We start from the raw sequence: 23825 nt of genomic DNA on the forward strand, positions 1-23825 counted from the left end.
GTGACCATCACTATACTCCTAAGAGGAGACACTGGCAAGTCTAGTGTGCTTATTGAAACAAATGTTTATCCATAGTCTTTTCAAATGGGATCAAGTCTTTTCCCAGCAATTATATAATAATGTCAAAAATGAATTATTCACTTTCAGGCATTTTTTTTTTCAGTTGTAAAACATTTCCTTTTGGTTTTGAAAAAATGAAAATTGTATCCACATCCCCTGAACATCTTGTTTTAAGAAAGTCTACTCTTCTGTTCTCTAACATTGCTCCATTTTAAAAAAAATCTTAATTGTAATTATATACTTAAAATGTTTCCTGGTTAGTTTTCAGTCTTCACATTCAGACTGTGTCTCTCATGACAGTAGGGACCATTTGTTTTAATTCACCATTGTATGCTCAGCAACCTAGCAGGCTCTCGGCATACTTCTGACTGACCTTAAAAGCCTGCCTTCCTCGCTGTTCTTCCTGCTTCATCCTTTGTCTTTCTCCTTCTCTTTGTCTCTTTCTCCTCCCACCCTCCTACCTTCCCTTCTTTCCTTTTATTCAACAAATAGTTGTTGTATGCCTTCTATAAGCCAGGTACTCAGCTAGACCAGTATATACGAACATGACTAAGACAGTGGCACTGTTCCTGCTCTTGATTTAACAGTTTAGGAGACAAAATTGATATGTGGACAGCAATTTGATATCTAAAATTTCACTAGGAGGACAAGAAAGGGAAAAGCATCCTGGTCAGGAGGAGCTGGTGTGTGTAAAGGCTTGGGGCGTAGGGAAATGTGAAAAGCACATGGTGTATGTGGGGAAAGAAGCGTTATGGGGCTGGAGTGCCGTATTAACGGGATGCTTTGGAAAGTGAGGAGGGAAGAGTCAGTGCCAGGTGAGAGGCCTGGAATAGTTAAGGTGAGACTGTGAAGACACCAGAAACAATCCTAATTTTTGGATTTTTATACCTCTACTCTTTACCCATTAGGGCATCTGGGCAGACAGGTGAAGAGAGAGTCAGTATTTTTATGGCTAACAGAGGAAATGGTAGAGGGTGCACACCTATACTTTTCTGCATTGTCCATCTTTTCTCTTGGTTTTGTTTTACAATAAAGAGATAAAAAAAGTTATTTCTAAAATAATGAATTAGAACAAATTTATGTTTTTAATCAGCAGCAAAATAAATGTTTTTTATAATTGGACAAAAGCTTTTACCACTTGTTAACTCAAGCATTAAATTATAAGAGAGAGTCTTCCAATTTAGCAGATTAACCTATTTTGAGGCCTTATCCGTTAACAAATGTAAGAGAGAGGTTTCTCTTGCCCCATTAATCAATCAATCAATTAACTTTCAATATAACCTTATGGATTCTTTTATTCAATAGGTTATACATATACTCAGAGACATTGTGGGTTTGGATCCAGACCACTGCAATAAAGCAAGTCGGACAATTTTTTGTTTTTTTCCCAGTGCATATAAAAGTTATGTTTACACTATAGTCTATTAAGTGTGCAATAAAATTATGCCTAAGAAAAATGTACATACCTTAATTAAAAGAGACTTTATTGCTAAAAAATGCTAACCATCACCTGAGCCTTCAGCAGTCATAATCTTTTTGCCGGTAGAGGACCTTGTAAATAATGCACTATCTGGGAACGCAATACAGCAGAGTGTAATAAGACGGGGTATGCCTGTAAAACATGACTACCATGAATTACTTCGATGCTCAAAGTGTACCAGATTCAGCCGGGGGAAGCCGCTTCAAGTAGGTGCCTGTCCTTCTGACGTGTCCCCATTATTTTTTGAGTACTTCCTTACCTCTAGGCACAAGATGTTCCAGGCTCATCTCGTACTTTCCCTGCACAAGTCTTAGAATCAGCCATTTATCCAGGGAGCGCAACATGTTTTAAATATTCTAAATATTCTTCAGAGGCATGTTTTAAAAATAACTTTTATTTACCATGTTTAAAAAACGCCATTTCATAATACCATTTTATATCTAATGCCAATTAATTTCTAGTGCCATTTTAAACACTTACCCACAATCCAATATATGGGAATGAGACCCTGATCTTGTGACCAAGATTCTTCCAATTACACTAGTTTTAAGAATATAAACTAATGAGGCTGGCAAGAGATGAGAGTATTTACATTTAAAAAAATGTAGTTTTAAAAAAGTGTGTAAATAAAACACATCTCAGCAATTTTTGAACCTTTATAAATACTTTATTCTATTTCCAGATAGGATATTGAAATTTACATGTTATTTTTAAGATAATATATAGGTAGGTAACTGAAATAAAATATAGAAGAAATTTATCAGATATAAGATAATGAGAAAACCAGAAATGTTTTAAACTTAATTTGTCCTATTAGGAACATCAGGACTCGTAGAATCAACCCAGGCCTTGTGTATCAATAATTTCTTTCTGTAAGTACTTGTTGACCCTTCCAGAGAGCATGCTGTGCTACTGTGTCTAAGAAATCAGTGAATAACTAGGTTTTCCATCTTAGCAAAGTACAAAGCAGTACTTCAATCCTAGGTCTTCTGACAGAATCCAAAAGCAAATACAAGGCATCTTCATTATTACAAAGGAAATCAACGAAGACTCGAAAGGATAAACGTCCAGTACTTAAAAAAATCCCAAATTCTCAATTTGGAGCAATATAATCCCCATATTATCTTTTTCTAAACAAGACCTTTTCCAGCCTGTTTCCAGACTTCTTTTACTCCTTTAATGCTTTCTTTTTTCACACATTTCCAGTATTCTTGTATACTTAGTTGTTGTGGTACCTGTTAACCAAAAGTAAAAATTAACGGGTCATTCTCTTTGAGGTTAAACATGACTTCATGTGTACTTTGCTACTATTTACTTCCCACATTCCTCCCAAAAGTATCTGAGGTGGATTATGTCGTAAAAGATGACTGCGACTGAACCGTAAAATAAGGGTAAAAGGTAAAAAGTGAGAGTGACGTCAGAATCTCCTGAGGGTAACCAAGGGATGGAGGCAGACTGTACGTGAATGGATGCTCCTCCCTCAGAAGACACTGAAGACTTCGTGGAATCTGCTTTCATATGCTGCTCTCAAAATGTAATTATTTCATAATGTTTTTATTTTATAATATTTCCCTTTTTCTAGTGTACTTTATTTAGCTATGTGGAATAAAAATTATAAGCCTAAAGCTTTGATTTAATCTTGGCTAAAATTAAAAGAAAGAGACTATAGGTTACAATTTCTTTTTAAGAAAGAAAAGAAATAATTCACATAGTGCTTTGTGAATTAAGAGCGCTGTGTGGTAATTATTCCTCTCAACTAAATGAGAAAGTAAAGGGGAGAAAATATTTGGATCCTGGTGACCACAGGAGCACAGTATTGCTGGAAATCCACCTAACGGAAGCTAAAGTCTATTTTAGATTATACATACGTTCTTTGTCCTATCTTTGCTTTACAGCACTTCTCTTTAATGTTTTTTGAGAAATGACAAAGAGGCTCCTGGGTATATTAAATTGTTAACCGCAAAAGTTGGTTTAATATCCAGGAATATGATTATTAACTATGAGGTGTTAGATGGCTATAAAGCTTGTAAAACATGTTTACTAATGGAAATCATATTTGTTTATTTTTCATAAAATACGTTTGTAGCAGGAAAATGAATTTGCTTTTCTAAGTTGCAAATAAACAGCTTTGTTTTTCTGAGCCCACCATATCCTCTCGTCCTTCTCCTTTCTTCTGGCCTAACCACCTACTGATGTAGTTCTCTTTGGAGCCTTGTTTTCAACCTGAAGACTGTTTTCATGAGAGTGCTTCTAGCAGGTTCTAAACAAAATGTTGAGTTTGGTTTGTCCCACAGTTATAGACCAACATGTTAATTTGAGTGAATAATGATGATAGCTAATATTTAGTTCAAATGTCTCAGCCACTATGTTAAGTATTTTACACCTAATTCTCCTACTAATTCTTTCTGGTAGATTCTATTGGTTTCTTCATTGTGCAGATGAGGAATCTGAGGCTCAGAAAAATTAAGTGGCTTTGCAAGATTCGGCAGTTAATAAGTGATAGGGTGGAATTTGAATCTAGGTGTGTCTAACTACAGAGCCCAAAGTAAAATTCTAGGCTATGATATCTGAATAGTGGTTTCTGATTAGATTCAGATTTAAAAAGAAAAATGTTACATCTCATCTGTAGGAGATAGTTCAGTGTTAAATTAATGCTTGAAATCTCTTTATAAAAAGATAACTTTTTTTCATGAGTTTTTGATGAAAACTACATTTAGGACTACACATTTGTTCAAATTCTAGGTTTAATGTCATTCATTTAATTACATGTAAACATGCAGTTATTTAAAAACTCAAAATCTGTTACCCATAAGCCTCGATGCATCCTGTTTTTTAACACCCCAAGAAACTCTCCATGACTAAGACATTCATCACCATCCAAATCAAAGATCTTGAAGACAGTGTCCAAAATATTGTTCGAGAGCTCCTGTCCTGTTGCTACTTTTACAGCTCTCTTAAACTCCGCTGAAAAGAAAGAAAACAAAACAACTGAACAACCATGTGAGAGAGTCTAAGTGGAATTAATCTAAATTTTCACTATTTGAGAAAAACAAATCTAAATACTCATTATCTGGGAAGCAAAAACATAATACTCACCAAGAATGTATTCAAATAATAAATTTGGCTGAGAAATGTAATGAAAGTAATCACAATATAAGTAGCCTATTTTAATCTAATCAGTGTTTTAACACAAATATTTAAATATTTTCTTCTTTTCTAGGGAAAAATAAGAAAGTAAAAGCAAATAAAGTAATTGTTAAACATAACAGTTGGTGTTGCACATCTAGAATAACAATTGAATTAATTAAAAGGCCAATCAATTGTTTTACTGATAACAGGCTCCTTGATTGGTATTATCTAGTTGAGGAATAGAGTGATATTGTTTACAGATGATAAATAATTCATATAACTTACCTAGTCTGACAGGGCGATGCGCTAAACTAAACATTTGCATGGCAATAGCAAAGTCTTCCAAATGGGTCGTAAAATGACAAAATGACTTGAACTCATCCAAACTAATGCTCTAATAAAAGAACAAAAGTGAGTTTTTTTACAATCTTGTAAATACATTAAAATAATCTTATGAATCTAAGTGTGAGCCCTCTTTTCCATCATAAAGCTTATGAACATATATCTTTCTAAGTAAGTCTATTAAAAAGTTTGAGATGCAGAATAGAATTAGAGATTTTCAAGATTAGGAGAACTCTAAGAATTACCTGGCAGGGCCACTGGGTAGGACTGTGCAGACGGCACCCTGTGTGAATGGGGTCTCCGGGAGTTGTGCAGCGCAAGACTTGAGGTGGCCCTGTGTTAGAGACTGAATTGTGTCCTTAAAATTCCCATGTTGAGGCCCTAATCCTCAATGCAACTGTGTTTGGAGATAAGGCCTTGGGGAGGTAATTAAGGCTAAATGAGGCCATAAGGGCGGGGCCCTAATCCGACAGGACTGGTGTCTGGATAAGAAGAGGAAGACCCACCCAAGAGCTCTCTCATTCTGCTGTGAGCACAGAGAAAAGGCCACGAGGGTACACAGCAAGAAGACGGTGGTCTGCGAGCTGGGAGGAGACATCTCACCAGAAATCAGCCCTGTTGGCACCTTGATCTTGGACTTCTAACCTTCAGAATTGTGAGAAAATAAATTAAAAAAAAAATTTGTTGTCTATGCCACCCAGGCTGTTCTATTTTGTTATGGCATCTTGAGAAGACTAATACCTCCTGTCAAGTCCTTAGTTTTCTACTTTGTTTTGTCAGTGGACACAGCAGAGAGGAAGAGTACTGCTTGTGGAGTTGGTTGGACCTATGCTAAAATCCCAGTTCTGCCATTTACTGTGGGTGTGGTCTTGGCCCCTCTGAGCCTTAGGGATTGAGTAATGTGTTGAAGCTCTACTAAACAGAACAATCAGGATTTGATCCTTGGTCCATCTGACTTCAAAACCCATGCACTTAAAAACAAAACAAGCAGATCAAGAGTGGAGGTGACATCAGTGTCATGGTGGAGTGAGCTCGCCGGGGACTCTCTCCCCTCCAAAATACAACCAAAAGGATCAACACATTCCAACAAAAAATGCTAATAGCACAGAAATCATCCAAGACCCACATCAGCCAAACGAGGGTGGAGAAGCTGGAGTCTGCCTAGGAGGAGCTGGAACGGGGCAAGAGAGAACTTCGTTCCCTCCCCTAGAGACTGGGATCACTGCCACGCGTGAGGGAAGGAGTAGGGGAGGGGCCGTGCATCCGTGTGATCATCCAGGACTCCCACAGACTTGTGCAGTGGAAACTCTCTAACAGGGGAAAGCTTTCACATGGGGGAAGCCCAGCAAGCCAGGGCCCCAAAAAACCAGAGAGCCAGAGCTGACTGGCATCCAGGTCTGCGTGGGAGAGAAAGTGCCCCTCTTCCCGCAACCCGCGCTGTGCGCCAGCATGGCAGCTGAAGGCGGAGGGCTCAGAAAGTGCTGTGCTCGACTCCCATCTAGTGGTGACAGGCTGTAACTGCAACCAAATAATATCACTGCATAAAAACCATTCCTTTACCATCCAGCAATTCATAAAAGCTCCAGACCAGAAGGAAAACAATAAAAACACAGAATTATGTCCTGAGAACTTGGAAATAGATAAACTAAGTGAGAATGAATTCAGAATAGCTATCATCAAAAAACTCAATGAGGTAAAGGGAAATATGGAGAAACAAGTCAACGAGTTCTGGAGTTACTTCACAAAAGAGATTGAAACTATAAAGAAGAATCAATCACAAATACTAGAGATGAAAAATACAATGGATCAGATAAAACAGAATACAGATCCCATGAATGCCCGTGTAGACACCATAGAGGAGAAAATTAGCATAACTGAAGATAGACAGGTTGAATGGCTCCAGACAGAGGAAGAAAGAGCACTAAGATTAAAAAAACTGAAGAAAATCTCCGAGAAATAGCTGACTCAATGATAAAAATGCAACTTAAGAATCATCAGTATTCCCAAGGGTGTGGAAAAGGAAAATGGAGCTGAAAGTGTGCTCAATGAACTAACAGCAGAGAACCTCCCAAATCTAGGGATTGAGAGAGAAATGTGTGTAGAAGAAGCTTTCAGATCTCTGAAATTTGTCAAAAGACCTACTGCAAGGTGTATAGTAGTAAAAATGGCAAAAATGAAGGACAAAGAAAGAATACTCAGGGCAGCAAGGCACAAGAAAATAACCTATAAAGGAACACTTAGACTTTCAGCGGATTTCTCTACAGAAACCTCATAAGCTAGAAGAGATTGGAATGACATATTCAAAACTTTAAAGGATAAAAATCTTGAGCCAAGAATACGCTACCTGGCAAAAATATCCTTCTAAATCTTTTCCAGACAAACAAAAGCTAGGGGACGTTGAAGCCACAGGACCCCCCCTACAAGAAATCCTCAAGAAGGCCCTCATACATGAAAAAAGAAAAAAAGGGAGAAAGGGGTCACAAAACACAGAGTAGGGAGACAAATAGAATCATAATAGGATAGCAAATATTCAACTATGGTATTAGGATAAAGGGAAGGAAATCACCAAAAACAAAGACAATCTTATCACTCTAACCACAAACTCACAACACAAGTTGGAATAAGAGATGAAAATAAATAACTTAGGAGGGGAGGAGGAAAGGGACTGAATCAGTTTAGGCTAAGGACATAAGAGGCTACCAGAAAATGCACTATGTTATCCACGAGATTCTGAATACAAACTTCAGGGTAGCCACTAAACTAAAAAACAGAACAGAGACACAAAACATAAATAAGGAAAAAGCTAAGAAACCCAGCATAAGAAATTGCAGAAGTCAATGGGTAGGCTAAAACACACAGAACGAGAAACAAAGGAAATGCAGGAAAACCGGAAAACGAGCAACAGAATGAAAGCATTAAGCCCTCATGCATCAATACTCACCCTCAATGTAAACGGATTGAACTCTCCAAGAAAAAGACAGAGTGACAGGATGGATTAAAGAACAAGATCCAACAATTTGTTGCCTCCAGGAAACACACCTCAGCTCCCAGGACAAACACAGGCTCAGAGTGAAGGGGTGGAAGACAACACTCCAAGCTAATAGCAAACAAAAGAAAGCAGGTGTCGCAATACTTAGACAAAATAGATTTCAAGATAAGGCAGGTAAAGAGAGACAAAGAGGGGCAATATACAATGATCAAAGGGACACTTCCTCCAGAAGAAATAATGCTTATAAATATCTATGCACCTTCATACAGCAACTATTAACAAACCTAAAAGAAGATATCAAAAATAATACAATAATAGTAGGAGACCTCAACACCCCACTCACATCAACGGACAGATCATCCAGACAGAAAATCAACAAAGAAACAGTGGAGCTAAACAAAAAGCTAAAACAATTGGACTTAATAGACATATATAGAACACTCCATCCAAAAACAGCAGAATACACATTCTTCTAAGGTGTGCATGGAACATTCTCAAGGATAGACCATATGTTGGGAAACAAGGCAAGTCTCCACAAATTTGAAAAAATTGAAATAATAACAAGCATCTTCTCTGATCATAATGCTATAAAGCTAGAAATTAATTACAAGAAAAAAAGCTGAGAAAGGCACAAAGAAGTGGAGACTAAACAATATGCTATTGAACAAGCAATGGATCATTGAAGAAATTAAGGAAGAAATCAAAAAATACGTGGAGACAAATGAAAAGGATAACATGCCATACCAACTCATATGGGATGCAGCAAAAGCTGTATTAAGAGGGAAATTCATCGCAATTCAGGCACATCTTAACAAAGAAGAAAAACCCCAAGTAAGCAATCTTAAACTACACCTAACTGAATTAGAGAAAGAAGAACAAACAAAGCCCAAAGTCAGCAGAAGGAGAGAAATAATAAAAATCAGAGCAGAAATAGATGCTATTGAAACAAAAAAGGCAGTAGAAAGGATCAATGAAACAAAGAGCTGGTTCTTTGAGAAAATAAATAAAATTGACAAACCCCAAGCCAGACTTACAAAGAAAAAAGAGAGAAAGCTCAAATAAAGAAAAACAGAAATGAAAGAGGAGAAATAACAACAGACTCCACAGAAATACAACAGATTATAAGAGAATACTACGAAAAACTACATGCCAGCAAAATGGATAACCTAGAGGAAATGGATAAATGCTTGGACTCCTACAATCTCCCAAAGCTCACTCAAGAAGAAGCAGACAATTTGAACAGACCAATCACAAGGAAAGAGATTGAAACAGCAATCAAAAGTATCCCAAAGTATAAAACCCCAGGACCAGATAGCTTTCCTGGGGAATTCTATCAAACTTTCAGAGAGGATTTAATACCTATCCTTTTCAAGCTATTCCAAAAAATTAGGGAGATGGAACACTTTGTAACACATTCTACAAAGCCAACATCACGCTTATACCAAACCTGACAAGGACAGCACGAAAAGGGAGAACTACAGGCCAACATAGCTGATGAACATAGATGCAAAAATTCTCAATAAAATTTTGGCAACCCAAATTCAGCAATTCATCAAAAGGATCATACATCATGACCAAGTAGGATTCAAACCAGGGACACATGGATGGCTCAATATCTGCAAATCAATCAACGTGATACACCACATCAACAAATTGAGGAATAAAAACCACATGATCATCTCAATAGATGCAGAGAAAGCATGTGACAAGATCCAACAGCCATTTATGATAAAAACTCTTAACAAAATGGGGATGGAAGGGAACTACCTCAACATAATAAAGACCATCTACGACAAACTCACAGCCAACATCATACTCAATGGGCAAAACTGAATGCCATCCCTTTGAGAACAGGAACAAGACAAGGATGCCCACTATCACCACTCTTATTCAACATAGTACTGGAGGTTTTGGCCAGAGCAATTAGGTAAGAGAAAGGAATAAAAGGAATCCAAATAGGGAGTGAAGAAGTGAAACTCTTGCTGTTTGCAGATGACATAATGTTATATATAGAAAAACCCAAAGAATCCATTGGAAAACTAATAGAAATAATTAACAACAACAGTAAAGTTGCAGGGTACAAAATCAACTTATAAAAATCAGTTGCTTTTCTATAATCTAATAATGAACTTACAGAAAGAGAACTCAAGAATACAATTCCATTTACAATTGCAACTAAAAGAATAAAGTACCAAGGAATAAATTTAACCAAGGAGGTGAAGGACTTACACAATGAAAACTATAAGACATTACTGAAAGAAATTGATAACGACATAAAGGGATGGAAAGAGATTCCATGCACATGATTAGAAGAATAACCATAGTTAAAATGTCCATACTACCCAAAGCAATCTACAGATTCAATGCAATCCCAATCAGAATCCTGATGACATTTGTCATGGAAATAGAACAAAGAATCCTAAAATTCATATGGGGCAACCAAAGACCCCGAATTGCTAAGGCAATCCCGAGAAAAAAGAACAAAGCTGGAGGTATCACAATCCCTGACTTCAAAATGTACTACAAAGCCATAGTGATCAAAACAGCATGGTACTGGTACAAAAACAGGCACACAGGTCAATGGAACTGAACTGAAAGCCCAGAAATAAAACCACACATCTACGGACAGCCAATCTTCGACAAAGGAGCCAAGAACATACAATGCAGAAAAGATAGTTTCTTCAATAAATGGCGTTGGGAAAACGAGGCAGCCACAGGCAAAAGAATGAAGGTAGACCAGTATCTACCTTCATACACAAAAATAAACTCAAATGGATCAAAGACTTGAAGATAAGTCCTGAAACCATAAAAGTCCTGGAAGATAATATAGGTAGTACACCCTTTGACACTGAACTAAAAAGGATCTTTTAGAATACCATGTCTTCTCAGACAAGAGAAACAAAAGAAAAACTAAACAAGTGGGAGTTCATCAGACTAAAGAGCTTCTGCAAGGTAATAGAAACTAGGTTCAAAACAAAGAGACAACTCACCAATTGGCAGAAAATATTTGCAAATCATATATCTGACAAGGCGTTAATCTTCATAATATATAAGGAACTCACACAACTGAACAATAAAAAAACAAACAGCCTGATCAAAAAATGGGCAGAGGATATGAACAGACATTTTTCCAAAGAAGATATACAGATGGCCAACAGGCACATGAGAAGATGTTCAACATCACTAGTCATCAGGGAAATGAAAATCAAAACTACACTAAGATACCACCTTACGCCTGTTAAAATGGCTATAATCACTAAGACTAAAAATAACAAATGTTGGAGAGGATGTGGAGAAAAGGGAACACTCACCCACTGCTGGTGGGAATGCAAACTGGTGCAGCCACTATGGAAAACAATATGGAGATTTCTCAAAAAGCTAAAAATAGAATTACCTTATGACCCAGCTATACCACTAGTGGGTATCTACCCAAACAACTTGAAATCGACAATCCAAAGTAAGATATGCACCCCTACGTTCATTGCAGCACTATTCACAATAGCCAAGACTTGGACACAATCCAAGTGCCCGTCAACTGATGAATGAATAAAGAAGATGTGGTATATATATACAACGGAATACTACTCAGCCATAAAAAAGGACAAATTTATCCTATTTGCAACAACATGGAAGGACCTTAAGGAATCATGTTAAGCAAAATATGCCAGACTGAGAAAGACAAACACCAGATGATTTCACTCATTTGTGGAATATGAACAAACACACGGACAAAGAAAACAGCTCAGTGGTTACCAGGGGAAGGGGGTGGGGGTAGGCACAGGGGGTGAAGGAGAGCACTTATGTGGTGACAGTCAAGAAATAATGTATAACTGAAATCACACATTGATGTAAACTATTATGAACTCAACAAGAAAAAAAAAAAACAGCAAAAAGAAAAAAAAAACCCCTAGTTTTTCCACTGAAAAAGTAAACAAAGTGTGAAAATTCTTAATTTTAAAGTAAATTCTTCCCTGCCTGAAGTAGTTTCTCTTTGTAGGAACCTTCAGGATCATACCTCTTGAATGTGTGGTCTTATTCAAATTTCACTGCTTTCAGCTTTTGTGAATTTATGGAACTTTTATTTTTAAAATTTTAAGTTTTTGAAGAAGTAATACATACACATGGTAAAAAAAATTCTAACAGTACAATGAATAAAAAATGGAAAGTCTTTTCTCTTTTGACCTCCAGCTCCCTTTCCCAGAGGTAAAGCACTGTTATCAATTCCTTGTGTACCCTTCCACAAATGTTCTACTGATATAAAAGCCACACACACATCTACTTACCGTTGTTTTACACAGAGGGAGTATCCTCTTCATACATTTTTACATCCTGCTTTTTTCTCTTAACGACAGATCTTATCAGTACAAATAAGAGAATGGCCATTTCTCTAAATCATGATCTCAAAGCAGCTACCGGGTGGACCTTTTTTTCTTTTTGCTGAGGAAGATTTGCCCCGAGCTAACATCTGTTGCCAATCCTCTTTTTTTTTTCTAATTTATTTTAGTGAGGTTATAGAAATTTATAACATTGTGAAATTTCAGTTGTACATTATTATTTGTCAGTCACTATATAAATGAGCCCCTTTACCCCTTATGCTCACCCCCCAGCCCCCTTTCTCTCTGGTTTTACATGTGAGTGAAATCACATGGTGTGTGTCTTTCTCTGTCTGGCTTACTTCGCTTAACATAAAACCCTCAAGGTACATCCATGTTGTTGCAAATGGGACGATTTTATCTTTTTTTATTGCTGAGTAGTATTCCATTGTATATAGGTACACTACATCTTCCTTATCCAATCATCAGTTGATGGGCACTTGGATTACTTCCATGTCCTGGCTATTGTGAATATAACGCTGCAGTAAGCATAGGGGTGCATAAGTCTCTTTGAATTGTTGATTTCAAGTTCCTTGGATAAATACCCAGTAGTAGGATTGCTGGGTTATCTGGTATTCCTATTTTTAATTTTTTGAGAAATCTCTACACTGTTTTCCATAGTGGCTGCACCAGTTTGCATTTCCACCAGCAGTGGATGAGGGTTCCCTTTTCTCCACATCCTCTCCAACATTTGCTATTTTTTGTCTTGGTGATTACAGCCATTCTAACAGGTGTAAGGTGATATCTTAGTGTAGTTTTGATCTGCATTTCCCTGATGATTAGCGATGTTGAGAATCTTTTCATGTGCCTGTGGGGCATCTGTATACCTTCTTTGGAAAAATGTCTGTTCATATCCTCTGCCCATTTTTTGATTGGGTTGTTTCATTTTTTGTTGTTGAGTTGTTTGAGTTCTTTATATATTTTGGAGATTAATCCCTTGTCAGATACATGATTTGCAAATATTTTCTCCCAGTTGGTGGGTTGTCTTTTTGTTTTGCTCGTGGTTTCCTTTGCCTTGCAGAAGCTCTTTAGTTTGATGAACTCCCACTTGCTTATTTTTTCTTTTGTTTCCCTTGTCTGAGTAGACAGACATGGTATTTGAAAAGATTCCTCTAACACCAGTGTCAAAGAGTGTACTGCCTATATTTTCTTCTAGGAGTTTTATGGTTTCACATCTTACCTTCAAATCTTTAATCCATTTTAAGTTAATTTTTGTGTATGGAGAAGGATAATGCTCTACCTTCATTCTTTTGCATACGGCTGTCCAGTTTTCCCAACACAATTTACTGAAGAGACTTTCTTTTCTGTCTTGTATGTTCTTGGTGCCTTTGTCAAAGATCAGCTGTCCACAGATGTGTGGTTTTATTTCTGGGCTTTCAATTCTATTCTATTGATCTGTGTGTCTGTTTTTGTACCAATATTATGCTGTTTTGATTACCATGCCTTGGTAGCATATTTTGAAGTCAGGGATTGTGACACCTCTAGTTTTGTTCTTTTTTCCCAGGATTGTTTTAGCTCTTTGGGGTCTTTTGTTGCCCCATATAAATTTCAGGATTTTTTGTTCTATTTCTGTGAAGAATGTCACTGGGATTCTGATTGGGATTCCACTGAATCTGTAGATTGCTTTAGGTAATATTACATTTTAACTATGTTTATTCTTCCCATCCATGTACATGGAATATCATTCCAATTCTTTATGTCATCATCGATTTTTTTTTTCAATGTCTTACAGTTTTCATTGTATAGGTCTTTTACCTCCTTGTTTAAATTTATTCCTAGATATTTTATTCTTTTTGTTGTGACTGTAAATGGGACTGTATTCTTGAGTTCTCTGTTAGTTCATTATCGGAGTATTGAAATGCAACTGATTTTTGAAAGTTGCTTTTGTACCCTGAAAATTTGCTGTAGTTGTTGATTATTTCTAATAGTTTTCTGATGGGTCCTTTAGGGTTTTCTATATATAGAATCATGTTGTCTGCAAACAGTGCAAGTTTCACTGCTCCTTTGCCAATCTGGATAGCTTTTTTTTTCTTTTTCTTGCCTAATTGCTCTGGCCCAAACCTCTAGTACTATGTTGAATAAGAGTGGTGAGAGTGGGCATCCTTGTCTTGTTCCTGTTCTCAGAGGGATGGCTTTCAGTTTTTCCCTGTTGAGTATGAAGTTGGCTGTGGGTCTGTCATATACGGCCTTTTTCATGTTCAGGTAATTTCCTTCTATACCCCTTTTATTGAGAGTTCTTATCATAAATGGATGTTGGATCTTGTCAAATGCTTTCTCTGTATTTAGGGAGATAATCATGTGATTTTTACTTTTCATTTTCTTTATGTGGTGTATCACTCTGATTGATTTGTGGATGTTGAACCATCCCTGAGTCCCTGGTATAAAGCCCCCTTGATCATGGTGTACAATCCTTTTAATGTATTGCTGTATTTGGTATGCCAATACTTTGTTGAGGATCTTTGCATTTATGCTCATCAGTGATACTGGCTTGTAATTTTCCTTCTTTGTGTTGCCCTTTTCTGGCTTTGGGATCAGGCTGAGGTTGGTCTTGTAGAATGTGTTAGGAAGTGTTCCATGTTCTTCAATTTTTTGGAACAGTTTGAGAAGGATAGGTATTCAATCTTCTTTGAATGTTTGGTAGAATTCTCCAGGGAAACCATCTTGTCCTGGACTTTTATTTTTTGGGAGGTTTATGATTACCATTTCAATCTCTTTACTTGTGATTGGTCTATTCAGATTCTCTATTTCTTCTTGATTCAGTTTTGGGGGTTGTATGAGTTTAAGAATTTATCCCTTTCTTCTAGATTGTCCAATTTGTTGGTATGTAGTTTTTCATAGTATTCTCTTATAAGAGAATACTATGGTATTCTGTGGTATCCATTATAATTTCTCCTCTTTGATTTCTATTTATTTGAGCCTTCTCTCGTTTTCTTAGTGAGTCTGGCTAAGGGTTTGTCAATTTTGCATATCTTCTCAAAGAACCAGCTCTTAGTTTCATTGATCATTTCTATTGTTTTCTTGGTTTCAATTTCATTTATTTCTGCTCTGATTTTTATTATTTCTCTCCTGCTGACTTTGGGCTTTGTTCGTTCTTCTTTTTCTAGTTCTGTTAGGTGTAGTTGCAGATTGCTTATTTGAAATTTTTCTTGTTTGTTAAGGTAGGCCTGTATTGCTATGAATACCTCTCTTAGTATTGCTTTTGCTGCATCCCATATGGGTTGGTATGGTCTATTTTCATTTGTCTCCAGATTTTTTTGATTTCTCCTTTAATTTTTTCATTGGTCCATTGCTTGTTCAATACCATGTTGTTTAGTCTTCACATCTTTGTCATTTTCCCTGCTTTTTTCTTGTACTTATTTTCTAACTTCATAGCATTATGGTCAGAAAAGATGCTTGATATGATTTAAATCTTCTTAAATTTATTGGGGCTTGCCTTGTTTCCCAATATACAGTATATTTTTGAGAACGTTTCATGTGCACTTTAGAAGAATGTGTATTCTGCTGTTTTTGGATGGAGTGTCCTATAGATAACTATTAAGTCCATCTGGTCTAGTTTTCCCCTTAAATCCACTATTTTCTTGTTGACTTTCTGGCTGGATGATCTATCCATTAATGGAAGTGGGGTGCTGAGGTCTCCTACTATTATTGTGTTGCTGTTAATTCCTCCTTTTAGATCTGTTAATAGTTGCTTTGTGTACTTTGGTCCTCCTGTATTAGGTGAACATATAAATATGAGTGTTATGTCCTCTTGGGGGAATGCTTCTTTTGTCATTATACAATGCCCCTGTTTGTCCCTCTTTGCCTTGATTACCTTGAAGTCTACTTTGTCTGATATAAGGATGGCAACACCTGCTTTCTTTTTTTTGCCATTAGCTTTGAGTATTGTCTTCCATCCCTGCACTAAGCCTGTTTTTTGTTTTTTGAGGAAGATTAACCCTGAGCTAACTACTGCCAGTCCTCCTCTTTTTGCTGAGGAAGCCTGGCCCTGAGCTAACATCCATGCCCATCTTTCTCTACTTTATATGTGGTGCCAAGCGGTGCCATGTCTGCACCGGTGAACCCTGGGCTGCCAAGAAGCAGAACGTGCGAACTTAACCGCTGAGCCTCTGGGCCGGCCCCTCAAGCCTGTGTCTGTATTCAGTGCTAAGATGTTCCCGGAGGCAGTATACTGTTGGGTCTTGTTTTTGAATCCATCCAGCCACTGCGTTGTCTTTTGATTGGAGAATTCAATCCATTTACATTTAGAGTGATTATTGATATACGAGGTCTAATATTGGCATTTTATCACATTTTCCAGTTGTTTTGTATTTCCCTTCTCGTCCTGTGTATTTCCGACTGCCAATTCAGTTTGGTGGTTCTCTATGATGCTTTTCTCAGTATTTATCATTTGTGTCTCTGTTCGGATTTTTTTTAGTGGTCACTGTGAGGTTTGTATAAAAGATCTCATAGATGAGATAGTCCATTTCCTGATAGCCTCTCATTTCCTTAGTCTTAGGAAGCTCCATTTTTGCCTTTTCCTGGGATAAGTTATGCTGGCACAACTTATTCCGTTTTCTGTTGTAAATCTGTGATTACAATAAAGTGACTATAGTTAGTTTTGATGTTTTCCTCCCCTTTATCCTTAATGTTATAATTAACTGCTTGCTGGCCTGTTCTGATAGAGAGCTGCAATTTTCTAATTTTGCCTGTTTATCTCCTTGTTTAAGGCTCTGTAAACCCTTTTTTTCAGGTATTAGGGCCTTGTTGATCACTTCTTGTAGGCAGAGTCCTGTGGAAATGAACTCCCTCAGCTTTTGTTTACCTGGGGAAGTTTTTATTTCTCCATCATAACTGAGGGATATTTTTGCTGGATAGAGTACTCTTGGCTGAAAGCTTTATCTTTCAGAATTTTGAATATATCATTCCATTCTCTCCTAGTTTGTAAGGTTTCTGCTGATAAAGCTGCTGAAAGCCTGATAGGGATTCCTTTGTGGGTTATTTTCTTCTGCCTTGCTGGCCTTAATATTTTTTGTCATTGACTTTTTTCTTTTCTTTTCTTTTTTTTTTTTTGAGGAAGATTGGTGCTGAGCTGACATCTGTGCCGATTTTCTTCTTTTTTTGTATGGGATGCCTACCACAGCATGGCTTGAGGAGCAGTGCTAGGTCCGTGCCCAGGATCCAAACCTGTGAACTCCAGGCCGCTGATGCAGGGCGTGTGAACTTAACCACTATGCTGCTGGACTGGCCCCATCATTGGCTTTTGATAGTTTTAATATTATACACCTTAGAGAAGATGTTTTTACACTGATGTAATTAGGAGTTCTATTCACTTCATGTACATTCAGTTCCTTTCCCAGGTTTGGGAAGTTCCCAGGTTTTCTTTCTTTGAATAAGCTCTCTGCTCCTTTCTCCCCCTCTTCTCCCTCTGGAATACCTAAAATCCTTACATTGCATTTCCTAATGGCGTTGGATATTCTCGGAGAGTTTCTCCATTTCTTTTTAGTCTTAGTTCTCTCTCCTCCTCCACCGGAAGCATAAATTACTAATTTTGTCCTCCATAATATTGGCTGTGTTATTAAAGATTGCAGATTTTTCTTTACCTTGTTCATTGTGTTTTTTGTTTTTAAAAACGAATCACACCTTTATTTTTTTTGGTGAGGAAGATAGTCGCAGAGTTAACATCCATGCCAATCCTCCTCCACTTCGTATGTGGGACACTGCGACAGCGTGGCCCAATGAGTGGTGCACAATTCCATGCCTGGGATGCAAACTCATGAACCCTAGCCAACACCAAAACGGATCAGGTGAACCCAGCCACCAGGCTAGCCCCTGATCTGTTGTGTTTTTCATCTCCAACATTTCTGATTTTTAAAAATATTTTCAAACTCTTTTGTGAAGAATTCTCTGTTCATTAATTTTATTCCTGATTTCATTGAATTGAGTTTTCCTGTCACTCGTCGAGTTTCTTTATGATAACTATTTTGAATTCTCTTTCATTTAGATTGTAAATTTCTGTGACTTCAGGATTGATTTATGGGTAGTTGTCTTCCTTCTGGTCTGGAGTGTTAATATACCTCTTCATGCTATTTGATAGGATTGACTTGTGCTGTCGCAGTGGTAGTATCTGGTCACAGATTCTATTACTGCCACTGGGTGTGTGGGGGCTGGCCAGAAGCTGTGTATTCTGAGCCTGCTGTGATCTCTGGCAGCTGTGCCTGTCCTTTGGAAGCTGTACTGACTGGGGCCCATCTGCATTTGCCCACTGTCTGCTGCTGCTTTACACACGTAGGCACAGGTGCTCTGGTGGGAAGGGGCAATTTCTTTCACATGCAATACCAAGGGCACTCTCACTCGGCACTCACTGTCTGCCCTCCTGGGCTTCTTGGCTTTCTGAGCAGACTGCTTAGCCTCCTCAGTGTGGAGTATTCCCACAGACTGGGAGGCAGCTCTGAGAGTGAAGGCATTCCTGTGGAGGGCTGCCCTTTCCCCGTCTCCTCTCAGAGTCACATGCCGGCTGCCATACATGGTCCTGTGGCCTAGATCGCTGCCATTTGGTAGGGAGAAGAGCTCTCCTTACCTTCTTCCACTGCCTTCTGTGTGGTCCAGCACCTCCACCTTAAGATGTATGGCTGCATGGATCTCCCAGACGTCTATTGTGTTGTGTGAAGTTCCTGTTGGTTTATGAATGTCCTTTTCCATTCTATCTTAGGGAGGAGAGACTAAGGGAAATGCTCATGCCACCATGATGCTGACATCACTCTACGTCAATCTTCTTTTGGCTTAAGCCAAAAAGAGCAAACTGAGCTAAGAGCTGTGGCAATCTTTCTTTATTTTGTATGTGGGTTGCTGACACAGCATGGCTGCCACCGAGTGATGCAGGTTTGCATCCAGGAACTGAACCCAGAGTGGAGCATGCCGAACTTAACCACAAGGCCCCAGGGCCAGCCCTTGGTGCAACCTTTTTTATTTTTGCTTTACTGATAGGTGAAAAATGGTATGTCATAAATGTTTGAATCTGTATATCTTTGATTGTGAATGCAGTTAAATACTTTTCACTTTTATGTTTATTAGTCATTTATGGATTTCTCTTGTATCCTTTTTATGTCCTTTGCCGATTTTTTTTTTTTGAGGAAGATTGGTCCTGAGCTAACATCTGTGCCAGTCTTTCACTATTTTTTTTAATGTGTGATGCCACCACAGTGTGGCTTGACAAGCGGTGCTAGGTCCGTGCCTGGGATCCAAACCCATGAACCCTGGCCGCTAAAGCAGAGCATGCAAACTAAACCACTACACCACTGGGCCAGCCCCGTGCCCTGATTTTTAATGGGTTGTTAGCTGACTTACTGCTGGGAGACAGTTTCATGTTTCTGTACATCTTGCAAACAGAAGCACAAACTACCTTTTTGTTCCAGACTATCTTTCCAAGGATATTTGTAAACAGCCTTGAATATACACAATGTCTCTCTCGGGAGCACAGGACAGCTTTGCTTACTGCTTGTTATAAAAAATTCAGGTTCCCTAAGATGAGGCTCCTCAGCTGTGATTCCTCAGTTGTGGTCCAAATCCACTGTGTTGGCAGCATCCACCAGGACCCCTCAGCATTGTCCCCATGGGACTTGGGAGGCAAGGGGGAACTGACACAAACATGATGCTCATGCTGTTGCTATGGTATGCATAATAAAGTTCTTTATTTCTGACCCAGCATCCATGAAATGGTATAGGCTGACTTGCAAATAGACAAAATTTCAGACACTTTACAGTTATTAACACATTGATTTTTAAGATTCTATTAAATACTAAATAGGGTAAAATGTCAGATCCTTCACAGTTCTTAATTTTTTTAAGATCCCATCATAAATTGAAGAAATTGGTCTATTACATGTGATGCCAATATTTCCCATTTTGTTAATATTTTCTTTTGACTTTGATTATAATTTTGGGGGGATGAGGGGCAGGCAACAGAATTTATTTTTTAGGTGGTAATTTCATCAATTTTCCTTGAAAGCTTCTGGGTTTTGCTTAGAAAGATATGTATACCCACTTCTAAGATGATTGTTTCCAAGTTTTCTTCTATACTTATTCAGTTTAATTTTTCTTTCTAATTCTTTGATCCATCTGGAATTTATTTTACAGTAATGAGCGAGGTAGAGATTTACCTTCATTTTCTCCCTCAGGTGGTCAGCGAATTATCCTTATGCCATTTATTAATAATTCTTCTTTTACCCAACTAATCTGCAATATGAGTTTACATATACTAAATTTCCACCTGTATTTGGGTTTATTTTTGGACTTTATATTCTGTTCAACTGATATTTCTGTCAAACTCACTGTCAGTAACAAACTGCTTTAATTACCAATGTTTGATGACACATTTTAATATCTTGGAATCTTTCTTTTTAAAGACTTTTTTTTACAGCAGTCTTAGGTTCACAGCAAAATTGAGGGGAAGGTATAGAGATTTCCCATATACTGTTTACCCTTTCAGCATTCTTTTTCTATAAACTTTTATGGCTTGTCTAGTTTCCTCTTGAGAATCCAATGACGTTTTTATTGAAACCCATTAATGTTCACCAATACCTGGTTCTCTTCTGATTCCTGCACATATGAAAGATTATACTTCTTCGCCTCCTTGCATGTAGGTGGAGTCATGTGGTTAGTCTGGCCAGTAGCATTCCAGGCCAAAACATTTAATTGTTGGAATGTAACTCACTCCTTTCTTTTCCTGCCACATCCTCTGAGGGTGGTGTTTTCTCCAGAAGGTGGAGCTCCAAGGTGACAGAACCATGGAGAGACTGGATCCCTGAGCAACTATGTGAGCAGAGCCTCTCGCCAGCCCACAATGGAAATGTAGCATGATTGAGGAAAAAACTTTTCTTGGGTTTGCTATGGGATTTCAGGGTTAATTTGTAACTGCAGCAAACCCAGGCTGTTCTGACTAACATAACCATTACATTTATAGACTAATTTAAGGGAGAACTGCCATATTTATAACACTAAGCCTTCCTATTCAGTAATAGAGAATGTTGCTATAATTAAATTTTCTTCAATATCCATCAAAACTTTAAAGTTTTTTTAATACATTTCCTGTTAAGCTTATTTCTAATTGTTATACGTATTTCTATTGCAATTATAAATGGAATCTTCATTATCTTTTATTATCTTTTTCCTCACTATAGACATAGCTTTTAAAAAATTATATTAAAATACATGCCCATTCCAAAAGAATGTTTTGGAACAAAAAAGTAAAAACAATACATAAAGTAAAAATCATTTGAAATCTCACCAGAGTACATTAATCATTATTAATAGTTTGGCAATCATCATTTCATGCATCTTATGTGTATATATATATATATACACACACACACACACACACACACGCCATTACATTTTCTAACTTGAAATTTGTACATAGGATAGCTACTTCTAATACATTAGCATTATAACAGGCACTTTATTGAATTTTTATTGTTTCTAATCGTTTTCCAATTTGATTTTCTTGAGTTCTCTAGGCTTATAATCACATCTATGCAAATGAAGAGAACTGTTGTCTCCTTTCAAATTTTTATATTCTTTTATCTTGTTAATTTGCACTGGCTAAGATATCGAGAACAATAGTAAATATAGTGGTGATAATGGACATTCTTGCCTTATTCCTGACTTTACAGGAAATGCAAAACTCATGTTTGCTATGCCGATTCTATCTTAGGCAAAGGTTCACTCATAAGAAAATAGTATGTGGATAAAATCAAATCTCAGCTTGATTTTATACTTAAATAATAGAGAGTAGCATAGTCTTGGTTAATTTGAAAGTTACTTTAACTATATAAATATGTCTAATTATTTCATCTTTATCACAAGCATAATAAAAAGGCATACAAACCTCTCCTGCTGACAACTTCTCTCTCACATTTTTCCAATAAATATCTTTATTTTCAGTGTTAGTGAAAAAAAGTAGCCACTCTGCAAAGTCTTCTTTTCTCATGAAACTCAAACCTTTAGAGAATTGAAGGAATTCCATTTCTTGGATCTCCGCTTGTAAATTTTCCATAAATCTAAATGTTAAAATACAAAATTGATATGAGTAACTAGTGGCCTTCAGCCTTAATCCTGTAAATGGGATTGCCAAGCCCTTCCACACTACCTACTGAGTGGCTGGCCTCTTGATGCAGTGACTCAAACGAAGCATTAGTGCTGTGCAAAGGGCTGCGGGCAGCGGGAGGAGGCAGAGAAGCTGATTCAGTGCAGCACTTGCTTCAGGCTGTGACTCTCTATACTCAGTTTGTTCGTGCAAATTATACCTGGCAACCTACGTTCTGATAAACTTAAAGACTTAAACAATTATGTTAAATGTTGCTTTGATACATCCACAGCAATTTTTTCCCAATATAGTAAAATTATCAATGATCAGGGAAACTTAAAATTCAGTTGGGATACTGCTTTTAGAATGTTAATCGTGATTAATGTTTCCTAATGTTTTTCAGATACCAAAGTTGATCAATGTAATCAATGGCTTTGCATCAAAAGCTCAGATTTACTCAAAAATGCTTACGATATTTTGGACAATAACATGTTTATACGACACAACGTTCTTTTTTAATAAAAACAACATGACACTTTGATCAAACTCATTAACAGCTTCCTGGGAAAGGTACAAGCAGAAGGGATATCAGATTAAAAAATGTTTTCTTTGAACAAGAATTTAGAAATGTTGCACTTGATTTATTTATAACCTAAATCATGTGAAAAGTACTACTGTCTCCATGAATTTTAATATGTTGCAGATCCCTTTATGGGGATCGGCACCTTTCCACATGTTAAAACATCTGTATTCTCTCTCATGTCACAATTTAATGGAAATATACAAAGGGTGAAAAAGAGGTATATTCCAGCTCAATGGGAGAAAAACTATCACTGTTAAAAAACTACTTGCTTTAGATTAGATTATACATCCACCCCATAAACCTTAACAGCATCAAGAAAGAGTCTGATTTTAGGCGTCTATGTGGTAGCTAAGGGTCTTTTACCTACAAAATTTTTTGAATGTATTGTATACAAAGATTTACCAGTAATACGTGTCTTTCTAGGTCAAAGTAGAATTTTATCTAAAATTTGAAGCATTCCAAGTTGGACTGATAGATCAACAAATCTACTAATATGCTTTATCTTTTGTTTTACTGCGTACTGTGATGACGATCAATTTATTCTTACTAGGATTGTTAAACGAATGCTTTACTTGTAAATAAGTGTACAGTGAATTAGGGAAGTACAAAATATGGTATAAAAACATTACTAACTTCTTCCTTTTTCTTTTTCTTCAGACTCTGAGGCTGAAATATTATGAACTTAATTGCTGTTAAACTAGACAGATGTTCCTCAACTTAGGATGGGGTTATGTCTTGATAAACCCATCGTAAATAGAAAATATCCTAAGTTCAAACTGCATTTAATACACCTAACCTACTGATCATCA

The 23825-nt window shown here is 37.2% G+C and overlaps 1 protein-coding gene across 1 annotated transcript in view; it reads right to left on the reverse strand.

The window, feature by feature from the left end:
* Positions 1 to 2185: 2185 nt before the first annotated feature.
* The window catches only part of MICU2 (mitochondrial calcium uptake 2), a 134628-nt gene continuing 112988 nt past the window's right edge, over positions 2186 to 23825 (reverse strand). Inside the window, exons 9-12 of the mRNA XM_070577860.1 lie at positions 22236 to 22407; positions 4955 to 5063; positions 4347 to 4504; positions 2186 to 2775 (exon numbers count right to left, since the gene is read on the reverse strand). Of these exons, the coding sequence (XP_070433961.1) occupies positions 2671 to 2775; positions 4347 to 4504; positions 4955 to 5063; positions 22236 to 22407 (544 nt within the window). The 3' untranslated portion in view covers positions 2186 to 2670. The remainder of the gene's footprint in view (positions 2776 to 4346; positions 4505 to 4954; positions 5064 to 22235; positions 22408 to 23825) is intronic.

The sequence above is a fragment of the Equus przewalskii genome, chromosome 16 (genome assembly GCF_037783145.1).
Source record: "Equus przewalskii isolate Varuska chromosome 16, EquPr2, whole genome shotgun sequence".
In the NCBI taxonomy this organism is placed as follows: domain Eukaryota; kingdom Metazoa; phylum Chordata; class Mammalia; order Perissodactyla; family Equidae; genus Equus; species Equus przewalskii.